Source organism: Sciurus vulgaris (assembly GCF_902686455.1).
Source record: "Sciurus vulgaris genome assembly, chromosome: X".
NCBI classification, from domain to species: domain Eukaryota; kingdom Metazoa; phylum Chordata; class Mammalia; order Rodentia; family Sciuridae; genus Sciurus; species Sciurus vulgaris.
In genome coordinates, this window is record NC_136471.1 from 110,278,166 (window position 1) to 110,291,178 (window position 13,013).

Here is a 13,013-nt window from a genome sequence, read left to right on the forward strand (position 1 = left end):
CATCAGAGAAATGTAATAGGTAATATGAAAATTTTAAACAGCGAATAAACCCAAAATGGTCCTTGCCATTTTGCAGCTCACAAGAGAACACAGAAGAAAGATCAATATTAAGAAGTTGCTGGCCAGCCAAGTTTACCATAACCATTGAAAACTATTTTTGTAATGGAACTTAATAGTATTATGACACCTTGTCATAGTGACTTATGATATTGCCAAAGTTCAGAAATTTGGAAGCATTTCCAAAATATAAATGTACGAAGTGTAATTTTTCACATGAAAAGTAATGATTAATGTGAATCATATACTCCAGCCTCTCCATGTATTACATATCTTTCAAGGAAAAATTAGACATGTGAATGTCTAATGTCTAATGTTTCAAAGCATCCACGTAATTTTATTTGATCATTACAACTGCCAAATGGGGTATATGTATCAATTAGTTGTGTTTAAGAGAATATTTGGACAGCCTAGATTAATGGTTGAGGTTGGAGGTAAGAATGGGGTCTGAGTGCAAATGAACACAATGGATCTAAAATTTAATTCCTAGGCAGTATTCTCTCTAATTTCTCTAATCAATTTAGGATTTTTTTTTACAAGTACTGATAAAAAGCTGTGTGAATTTCTTCTTTTATTACTTGTCAAGTTATTATGAAGCATAATATGAAATTTTAAGGAATAATATGCCCATGATCACAGTTACATGTTTTGCAATGTTCCCATGTTTGAAAATGCAGTCATCCAAAATTTGTGACTACATTTTCCTCTAATTTTGTATGTGTTATATGTGGACTTTTTCTCTTCTTGAGAATGCAATTTCAAAATGGCTTTTTCAAAATTGCTAATCCAAGAGTACTATATTTCATTAATAATTAAATTGTCTCATCATGATGTCTTTTAATATTTTTCTTTCTGAAATATCTTGTTGTCTTCTCTAGAATCATTTTCTTTCTTTGACATTACAAAAGCTCCAATGATTATTTGATAGTTTCCTTTATTCGATTAAATATTTTAGCCAGGTACAGCTTAATTTTGCTTGCTACTTTGTCATTAATTTGATATATGAGAATGAGCTGATGGGATAAAACATGATAAAGAGCTCTGCTCTCAGCTCAGTTAATTGTAAAGTGCTATATTGGAAATGTCATTGATGTTTGATAAATTTTTTGTTCTATAATTTTTCCCTTTACCATCTTTAATAAAAATACAATTATTTTTTCCTTTCAACTTTGCATGTGTAGTGTTAATTATGAACATGCTTACTGTATGATAACATGTATTTTAGGTTTTTTGCAATAGCAAGATAATATAGTTGGCTTTATATTACTTTTATGAAAATATTTAGTTATTCTGAAAGGTAGTAGACTGAGAATTCCTGTTAGACCATACATAGTTGTTTTTTTATCAATAAGCTCAGTTTGCTACTTTTACTATGTTTCTGTTGAAATTTACTATTTCTATTGTTTATGAGTCATGAAACCAGTTCGATTCATTTGGGAAAGTGTGAAATCTAACATCAGGAGACCTGTATCTCAATTATCACTCAAGTTGTCTTTGCTTTGTTTTATAATACCAAGCTTCCAGAATCTTGAGGGACAGTCTTTAAGAAAAACCAGTATAATATAAACATAGAAAATTAAATGATTGATTATAGGTTTGATAACTTCACACTAATTCTTCCTCTAAATAATAATTCTTACTCTTCCCACATTCAGTATTTCCTTCTATAAAACTATATGCATCCACACTCTTCATATCTGAAACCCCATCTTTGCTTGTGTGATTCTCACTGCCTGGATTGAGATCACATTATCTTATTCTGTACCCTGCCAAAACCCCTTCACGGCCATATACAGTTTCATTTATGCAAGCATCTTAAAATTTTACCAGATTATACAATTAATATTAACATTTATGTTCTCTTTGCATAGCATAATTTTTATCATATATATTTCTGCTTTGTGAACTCCTTATATCTCTCCATTCTGCCTACCTGGGTTAAAAGACTGTTTTTCTCACTATGTGAAATTGAGTAGTACATGCTGAAAAACTTGTTAATTGAATTAACTAAGTGTTATTGATAGCAAGTAAGATTGCATTCTACTTTTGTGTGATACATATCCATATGGGAGATACATTTATTTTTAAATTATTATTTAAGAATCAATATAATTGTTTAAATGGAATTGAGTTTACTTCCTAGCTGTTTCCTTGGGTATGTCAACATTTCTACCCTCATTTGTAAATAAACATTGTAAATGCTTACATTAATTTGATTAGGATATAGGAAAGGTCTCATCCTTATAAGGAAATATGTAACATCTCTTACAATTTTTGAATAAAACTTGAACAAACATTGAACAGATATTTTTACATAAAGTACCTCATCTACGCTTTTGGTATATTAAATTTATGAAAAATTTCCAGTTGTGTTACCTAATCATTCTGATCAAGCCTCATTGCTGGCTTGTCATTATCATTTTTGGAGATGAGAAAACTGAGGCTCAGAATGGTTTAGTGCTTTGTCCAAGGTGACAAGTCAGAACCCTGAGACCTACATCCTTATTTCTCCTAATGCTATTCCAATCTAATTACTCAAGAGCATTAAGTAAGAAGAATTCAACTTTCTGCCTCTCCACATCAAAAATTTTGTCTTTTGGCTTCTGAAAAAGTGCTACTTTTTCTTCTGTCAATATTTGCCACTGTATATGACCCTTGTTCTTTATTCCAATTCCCTTCCTTTCCTTAGAGTTTTTCTAATCACGTATCTTCTTAGATTTTAAAGATGACTTTACCCATTGGCTGCCTTCATGTAGCCTTAAAAGATATTCAAGTCTGATTGACCTGAATTTCAATATGTGTAGAGTCCAAAGTCTTCAAAAATCATTACAATTGTGTTCATAAGAATGCTTCGTGATCCTTAATCAGGCTTTAGCCCTTGAAAATCTGATTTCAGCTCTCATTATCTACTGACACTGTTCCAACTACAGTGCTCAGTGACCAGCTAATGTACCCTTATTACTACTTATCTCATTGGACCTGTCTCAAAACTAAAATGGTTGACCTCCCTCTCATTCTTAAAATTCTCACATCACTTGATTGAAATGGTATTCTTTCTGTCCTGGTTATCTTCTTCTTTTAATAGGCTTTTCCTTGTTGTTTTTGTGGGTTTTTTTTTTTTTTGGTGCTCTTTTTTTTTATATGTCACCTAAATGCCTATGTTTGCCATGAGTCTCTCCTTGCTCTCCCTTCCTACTTCTCTTTAATGTTTGAAACATTGAAATAAATACATATCATACAAAGATACATTGCCACCCTCTCCTTAACTTTCTGTATATAGGCATATAAATACATAATCTCTTGAGATCAATAAAATGAGCTTATTTCAAAGTATTTCTGATTGATAGTGACACATACTCAGTTGCTTTAAGTATTATCAGTAACACCATTTCTAATTATGATCAATTTATTTTTAAAATAATTTTTGATTAACATGTATTAGTCATATATATTAATGTGGTTCTTTGTAATATTTCAACACATATCTTCATTGTACACTGATCCAATCCAATCTTCCTTTTTCCTTCCTCCCTCCCTCTCACCCCATACCCTTTCTACTCTCTAGTAGTTCTACAATTGTTTTTTTCTAGTTCTCTGAAGACTATTGAGGCATTTTTATGGAGATTGCATTACACATGTAAATTGCTTTGCATATTATAGACATCTTAATATTATTCTAATACATTAACATGGAAGGTCTTTCCATTTTTTGTTTCTCCTTTCTTTTATCAGTGTTTTGTAATTTTCATTGTAGAGGTACTTCACTTCCTTGTTTTATTAATAGGTTCTTATTTAATTTGTAGCTGTCATGAATGGGATTGCTTTCATGATTTCCTTCTCAGCAAATTCACTAGTAGTGTACAGGAATGCTACCGATTTGGTGTTCTGCAACTTTACTGAAATTGTTTTTCATTTCTAGTAGTCTCAAATTTTAAAATGTATCTTCATTTTCAAAATAGTAGAAGACATTCATTTGGGATATAAAGTCATTTAATTCTTGAATTCTACCTACATTTCCAGTTATATTTCTGCCAAATTCCTCATACTCTTTAGTGCCTTGTCTCCACATCTTGTTTTTCCTCAACCAGAAATGCTTTTTTTAAGATAGAAATTATGTTGCCTTGCACATGTAGTACATTAGTTAGGACTCCCACGTACATGTAAAACAACTGAAATAACTAAAGCCAAAGAAATTGGGTTTAGAGATTTGCCATAATCATATAGGGATTTCTCAAGGAAGTCATAGGCAACAGAAAAACTTTTAATCAGGAAGGGACTAGGGCCCATGTTTTGGTCATTGGTAGCGACCATTCACCATTATCTCTAATGGTTTTGTGTGTTTAAAAGGCCCCAATGGATTGTTCTCTCTTGGGGTCTCTAATATGTTTATAGTTAGTTGTTAGCTGGAGTAGAGGAACCTGAAAACTCAACTGGTTGGATACCCAAGGTGACTCACGCACATGGAGAGCAGTTGTCTGCTCTAAGGTGACTTGATAATATTTACTGAAGCACTTACCTATGACCTCTTCATGTGACTTGGACTTCATGGAACATACTATAGTAGATGGATTCCAAGAGAGAGCACCCTGAAAGTGAGGGTTCCAAAAAGACAGAAGCAGAAGCCATCAGGTCAATTAAGGACTTTTGTTGTAACTGACAGAGAATCACCTCTGCTGTAGATGTATTCTATTGCTTTAGGCAGTCCAAAAGCCAATTCAGATTTAAAGAACTGAAGAAATAAACCCACTTCTTTAATGGGAAAGTGGTGATAGGAGCTTATGTTGTGAGTACTACAGTTGCAGACATCTTTGGGAAGTATATTCCAGTTCAGCCTTTCTGATAGCAGATTTCGCATTTTTTTAATCAGAACCATAAGCTAGAACTTCCTAAGCACAGTTCCATAGCATATATGACACAGTTTTAAATATCCATAGAATTTGGCCAGACTTTCTATTGTTCATTCTAAATATTTTAGAGGAGATCTGATGACTGTATCTGTACACATGGGTTTTTCAGTGTTCTAATTATCCATGAGTTGATGATGGCCAAAATTATGTGACACAGACCTGGTTGTTATATCCCATATGTTCGAGGGGGGTTGAGTATTTCATAGCTGAAAAGTACTGACCATAAAGTCTCTGTAACATCGACTACTCCTGGCAATGTTTACTAGTCAGATTTCTACTTTACCACCATCCCTGTGGCAACATTTAACTCCCCTGCATAAGTGTCACTCCACCTACATACTCCCACTAAATTTTGTAGATTCTTCAGCATTTCTTGTTCTAAAAATATCATTATATATTCAGATCAATTCCTAAACCCCAGGATTACATGGGTTCTGAAGAATAAATACATATCAGTATTTCCCACACATGATACTCAACCAATGAAAATAATATATATTAAAATATGGATTTACTTTAGCCTATAATTTAAAGGCAGAATTTTAATTATTTAATTAATAATTGATTAAACTTTGTAATTATTAGCATCAATATACTACAGAATTATAATAAGATATGTATGGAATTTGTAACCATACATCCTAAGGAACTTATCCACCATTGAGCCCATTTTCTTAGGATAATTTTCATTATTCAGTTCAGGGCTTTGTGATAATTGCTAAGCAAAACATGTTATTTTCTAATAATATATATCAGAATTGACTAATTGTTATGAATTATTTTATACTAATATGCAATATACAAATTTTTTTGCATGATAATTTTATGGGCACTGTGGTACATGTTAACAGTTTCTTATTTATGATGATCTGGCAATGTATTTTAAATTAGGACAATTTGACTACTAACTGATTTTTACTGGAGCTGACAGGAAGAAATGAATGAATGTACTGTTTCGTTTTCTGCACACTATAGGATTTGATACATACCTATAATTGGGTTAATAATTCATAAGTCAAATAAAGATATACTATTGAGTGGAAATTTTAAGGTCCTTATTGAATATAGAAAATGTAGAAATAAAGTTTATAGTTAACTTAGAGTTTATAAATGATTATCTGTGGGAAGCTATTAAATATCTATCAGACAAGAGGAAATGGCAGTTGACACATTTTACTTCCCTTTTCTAGATCTACAGTTTCCCTGAAATTTAAATGAAATAAGTCACAGAATGTCTAAAGATCACTATTAAGGAATATTATCTACATGCAAATTTCTCATTATATATTTTCCCTATAAAACAGCTTATTTATAAATATTAACAACTTGTCATTGGTCAGATTTAGGTGTAATTTCAAAGATAAAACAGTATTATATTAGATATAAGTGAAAATTCCCTGTCGAGAATGATGTCTGACATAGCTGGCTATTATCATTTAGTCAAAATGATCATTTATTTTTCATTATACCAATAGAGGAGTAATAAATCATTTCATTTTTGATAATTTATGGTAGGCAAGAAAGTAGTTGCTGTCATTTTAAAGAAGAATACATTGTAGTTTGGTTTAGGAGAGTTTCTAAATTCTATCTTCATGGAACATTAATTCTCCTTTTTTTAAAAAAAACATTTTTTAGTTGATGATGGACTTTTATTTATTTATTTGTATGTGGTGCTGAGGCTTGAACCCAGTGAGTGCCTCACACATGCTAGGTAGGCGCTCTACCACTGAGCTACAACCCCAGTCTCTCATTTTTTTTTGTAGTAGCATTCAGATTTTGCCAACTAATAATGCTGTTCTCCCAACAGAAAATCCAGTCGGAATTGACAAGTCATGAGATCAGTTTAGAAGAAATGAAGAAACATAACCAGGGGAAGGAGGCTACTCAAAGAGTTCTATCCCAAATTGATGTTGCACAGGTATATTTTATTGCATTAAACTAAGGATCTTGTTTTATTTACACATTGAAACACTGTAGTCTGTACTAGACAACTTGATTTTTAGCAACATTGATATTGAGAGCATTATTCAAAAACTAAATTACAATGCCTCTCTGTGTGGGCTTTCTTGCTTTGTGCATTTTAAAGATAAAATATGTTAACAGATTACTGTTTACTTCATATCAGATTAAGGAAAAACATTGTATTTTCTCAAATGTGTGTACTCTTTGTATTTTATGATTTCTAGAAAATATGTTTACTTTCATTCCTACTTAACCAGGAAAGAAGGAAAATGCATTAACAAAAATATGTGAGTGATATTTTATGGAAAGCAAAATTAAATTGGTGCCTCCTTGTATTTTCTTTACAGAAAAAATTGCAAGATGTCTCCATGAAGTTTCGATTATTCCAGAAACCAGCCAATTTTGAGCAGCGTCTAGAGGAAAGTAAAATGATTTTAGATGAAGTGAAGATGCACTTGCCTGCGTTGGAAACAAAGAGTGTTGAACAGGAAGTAGTACAGTCACAGTTAAATCATTGTGTGGTACGTATACCTGGTAACAAGTAACCAACTACCGCTTGAGGTTCCTTATTATGAAAATTGCTTTTAGATAACTGCAATAAGTAAACTATTTAGGTTTAAGATTAAAATGAAAAACTGGCCATCTATTGAGAGACAGTAACTCTTATTGAAATAGGAACCATTTAAATGCCTTTAGATGTCTTTTCTGAATGTATAATTCTGCTAAAGACTCTGCAGAATACGAAAGAGGTCTTTATGTGATTCTTATGGAACTTTGTACATATCTTTAAATGAAAATCCATAAAGGAAACATATTAATCTGTATGCAACAACTACATCACTAGTTTCAATATTAATACCATTTCAGAAATAATGGGTGCCAAGTAAGCTAAGTGATGTACACAAGTCATCTCTAATTCTCAAGGCTAAGGATTACCTAAGAGTATACAAAGACAAATAACTGTGAAGGGCATAGCAAGATTATATCCCAGGTACTCTTATTCCAAATTGTAATAGCTTTCCTTTGAATATTAGTGTTGAATATATAATGAGAAATGCTATAGGCAAATAAAATAAAAAGGCAAGGAAAGATACAACTAAACTGTAACATAAATCTTAATTTGACTTTGGAATTTGTCCTATTGTTTCTATTAGTAGAAATTCACCGAGTCAGATGATCCCTCTGACAACATAAAACTGGAGTGTGAGGGTGTCTAGGAGAGTAATATAAGTTTTGTTATAACTGTGTGTATTAGGGGTGATCACGGTATAAGTTCACCTAAAATGAACCACTAAATATTATTATCATTAAAAGGAGAAGGTTTGTTTAGTATTTTGTTCTTTAAGTATTATTTATGTTTATATTCCATAATATAAATGAAAAACTGACCCTTTTAGATATATTTCAGTCATATCATTATGAATGGAAAAATCTTCCTAGCAGTTTAAATTTAAAATATGTATATATACTTGTAAAAAAAGAAATGTTTTATTCAATAATACTCATCATTCATGCTCCATTTTAGTATTTTAGTAGCATTATTACTTTAATTATTCCTACCCCCCGCAAAATAAATTTTAAATGTAATGACATCCTGTGATTAGCTGAAACTGGAGGAGTGTGAGAATAAACCTGAATGTATCTCATCTTAAAATTTGCAAAAAGAATTCAAGGCAAAAATGTTCTGAGTAGATTATTATTATGAGTAATATTTACAAGGGGAGAGCTATTTATTCTCTTCTAGAAACTGGTCTCTAATGTCACTGCACAAAACTCACATACAATAAATATGAACTGAATACAACTACACCTGCATAAGTACAATGGAAACAACTCAAGGCACAGGCTCAATTTGTTACTGGTTCTGGCTTAAATGTTAGGACCAATTAAAATGGCCTTTCCAAAAAGATCTTTTCTTTACAACTTGTATATTTTTTGATAACTCAAGATGCTTATGATGTATAATATAATCACGCCCTTGCTTTCAAGAAATTTTTGTCTACTAAAACAATCTTACTAACATGGACACAAATGTACATAATGCTTTCCCTGCTTGATTGTAAATGTTTTATTTGCCTACTGAATGAAATGAAGTTAATTTTTCCAGGAGAAATTTAAGATTAATTTATTTAATATTTCATTAAATGGTTTAATTAAAAATAAATTAGAGCCAGGTGCAGTGGCATACACCTATAGTCCCAGCAGCTTGGTGGTCTGAGGCAGGAGGATCACAAGTTCAAAGCCAGTCCCAGCAACTTAGTGAGGCCCTAAGCAACTCAGTGAGACCCTGTCTGTAAATAAAAATATTTAAAAAGGGCTGGGAATGTGGCTCAGAGGTTAAGTGCCTCTGGATTCAATCCCTGATACCCCCCCAAAAAATTAGAATTAAAATATTTAAACTTACTTTCCTTCCTTATATATGACAATATATTTTTAAACTGTGATCTGAAAATTTTACTCTAAGCACCATGAGAACAACAGTGAATGTGTTTGCTTTGCCCACTGCACATTCTCCGTGACTCAAATACTCTGTGGTACATGGTAGGCACTTAGTAACTACCTGGTGATTGAGTGAATTGAACCATCCAAACTCATGGCTAGAATTATTTAACATTTAAAACAGAAATCTTGTAATATTTAGAAATTACCCCTATGAGCTTGGATTAAAGAGCTAAAGATGTATGATGCACTCCTATAATAAGAAAAGTTGCAAATTATGCATGTCTGTATATAATCACAATAGAAATATTAAATCAAAAGAAATGAAAACATTAGTTATTGACAACAGCTACAAAATGCTACTACATTAAAAATGGAAACAGAATAACATTAAGGTAATACCCTGTATTTTTTAATAGTATGAGTTAATTTAACATTATGGTTTCTTATGTTTCATTTTACATTTTAGAATTTGTATAAAAGTCTGAGTGAAGTGAAGTCTGAAGTGGAAATGGTAATAAAAACTGGACGTCAAATTGTACAGAAGAAGCAGACGGAAAACCCCAAAGAGCTTGATGAAAGAGTAACGGCTTTGAAATTGCATTATAATGAGCTGGGTGCAAAGGTGCGTGCAGGTTGAGATCACAAACACTACTTTTCCACTTTCCTTATAAACTGTAAAGAAAAAGTCAATAAGGATGCACAGAAATTCTTGTTGTCATTCTCTTTGTCTTTCTCTCTCTCTCACAGATATATTTTTTCCATGTGTATTTTTTTTCAGTACTAGGGACTGAACCCAGAGGCAATCTACCACTGACCTACATCCCCAACCCTTTTCAAAATTTCTAATTTTAAGACAGAGTCTCACTAATTTGCTAAGGCTGGCCTCAAACTTGTGATCCTCCTGTGTTAGCCTCCTGAGTTACTTGGAATACAGACATGTGTCACTGCACCCAGCTTATGTGTAATTCTTAAGAAACAATAATTAATCAGTGAGGGAGGTTCAGCTTAATATTATATTGAAAAATATGTGAACTCAGGGAGGTTTTTATAGGCCCATCAGGTAGTTATAAAAGGGTTATTTATTTTAAATTGGTCTTATTTTCATTGTATATATCTGCATATGATTTGGAGACTGGTAAATATTATAAACTATCATACATATTTATATGTGTTCTAATAGAGCTGACACTTTCCATGTAGACCATATTTAGTCCAATAGTTGGAGTTGGTGCATGCCACAGAAATTATTACCCCATGTGGCCATATCTTACATAATCCATCCCACATAACTAATGAGATGGCATGGATAGGCAGTTACATCCTTTATCTCTGTGCATTATATATATATATATATATGGTTTGCATATGTGGTTATATATGTGTGATTTACATGTATATGGTTATACATATAGAAATTAAATATATATGTATATATATTATTGCACTGATCAGAGTCTCATGATCAACTTTATTTCAGTTAACATCCCCAGTCCTCGATAGTTCCACCCCTACTTCCCCAAACTGTGGGATATCTAGGATAATTATCGTATTTCCCCCACCTCAAATATTCTGTACCTATTTAGAGATTAGGTCTCTTCACTATGATAATTGTTTCCTTTGCTGAGTAGAAGCTCTTTAATTTGATATAATCCCATTTGTCTATTTTTGCTTTTATGTTGGTGCTTTGGAGTATATATCCAAAAATCTTTGTAAAGGCATATGACAATAATCTATTTCTCTGTTTTATTATAGTTATTTTACATATTTAGGTCTTATATTTCAGGTTCTAATCCATTTTGAGTTGATTTTTTTGTATATAGTGTGACAAAAGGATCTGATTTCATGCTCCTGCAGTTTTTCCAGCACAATTTATTGAAAAAACTGTCCTTTCCCCATTGTGTGTTTGTAGCACCTTTGTTGAAGAACAATTGGCTGATATGTGTGGATTTACTTCTTCAGTCTCTATTCCATTTTTAAGTGTGTTTTTATGTCAGTACCTTGCTGTTCTAATTACTACAGCTTTGTAATATATTTTGGAATTAGTAAGATGCCTCCAACTTTGAACTTTTGCTCAAGATTACTTTGGCTGCTCTGTGTCTTTTGTGGTTATACATGAGTTTTAGAATTATTATTTCTATTTCTGTGAAAATATTATTGTTACTTTTATAGAGATTTATTGAATCTGCAGATCACTTTGAGGAGTATGAACATTTTAGCTCTAGTATGTCTTTAATCTATGAACACTGATATATTTGAATTTGTGATTCTTCCAATTTATCTCATCACTACTTTTTAGTTTTCAGTGTACAGATATCAGTTCTTAGTTAAATTTATTTCTAAAATACTTTAAGTTGTTATAAATATGATTTCCTTACTTTCTTTTTAGATCATTCCTCATTGGTATATAACATGCTATTTTTTTAAATATATAAATGTTGATTTTTTTTTGTGTTCTGCAACTTTCCTGACTATTATTTCTAAAAGTTTTTGGTGTTAGAGTCTTTAGAATTTTCTATATATAAGATGTCATCTGCAGAGACAGTTTCATTTTTCGCCTTCCATGCTGGTAATTATAAAAAGCAGTATTAAAATCACAAATTGTCAACATCAAGAACTGATCCTTCCCAGGGCTGTGGTTGTGTCTCAGTGGTAGAGTGCTTGCCTAGCATGTATGAGGCACTGGTGTTTTATCCTCATCACTTCACAAAAACAAATAATTAAATAAAATAATGGTACACAAATAAAGCAACATTAAAAATTAAAAAAGAACTGACCTTTCCCAACAGCTTGGGAGGTTGAAGCAGGAGGATAACGAGTTAAAAGCCAGCCTCAGCAAATTACCTAGGCCATAAGCAACTTAGCACTAACCTGTCTTAAATTTAAAAATATGAAAAGGGCTTGAGATGTGGATCAGTGTTTAAGTGCCCCTGGGTTCAATCCCCAGTACCAAAACAACAACAACAACAAAAAAAAAACCTAAGAGAAAAGCTAACTAACCAGGTTAATTTACTTTATTCTAAGTTTTCTATAAGAAATTTTGGGGCTCAGTTGAAATTTAACATATTAAAATTGTAATAATAATTTCTTTATTTTAAAATTTGCAATAATGATAGACATTTGAGGAATTAATATTTTAACTTGAATGAAATATACCAAACATCTCATGTTGCTCCATTAATATGCATAACTTTTGGGGGCTGGGATTGGGACTCAGTGGTAGAGCACTTGCCTGGGACAAGTGAGGCACTGGGTTCAATCCTCAGCACCACATATAAATAAATAAATAAATAAATAAATAAATAAAGGTATTGTGTCCATCTGCAACCCATAAAATATTTTAAAATATGTGTAATTTTTGTATTTTTAAATTTTATATGGTTTAAAAACTAAAATTTGCAATAACTTTATTATGCAGTATCTAATAGAATAAGTGAATTTTAATTATTGCAGATTGCTCATCACTGAAAATAAATTTTAGATTCAAATGGAAATCTGGACAAAATCATTATTATCATTTGATGGTCTTTATATTTCAGTTTGGAACATTTTAAAAAACAGTTTGTTGTCATGCTAAGAGAAAATGTTCTTGTAATTTGTTACCAAACTAAGGAGCACTGATGCTCAATTCATAGCAAAGCAGAAATA

At 31.7% G+C, this 13,013-nt stretch overlaps 1 protein-coding gene across 5 annotated transcripts in view; it reads left to right on the plus strand.

The window, feature by feature from the left end:
* The window catches only part of DMD (dystrophin), a 2,089,750-nt gene that overhangs the window by 784,567 nt on the left and 1,292,170 nt on the right, over positions 1-13,013 (plus strand). For all 5 annotated transcript variants that reach the window (XM_079122792.1, XM_079122788.1, XM_079122791.1 and 2 more), the window contains 3 exons: positions 6,772-6,882; positions 7,274-7,447; positions 9,835-9,990. In XM_079122792.1, the coding sequence (XP_078978918.1) occupies positions 6,772-6,882; positions 7,274-7,447; positions 9,835-9,990 (441 nt within the window). The remainder of the gene's footprint in view (positions 1-6,771; positions 6,883-7,273; positions 7,448-9,834; positions 9,991-13,013) is intronic.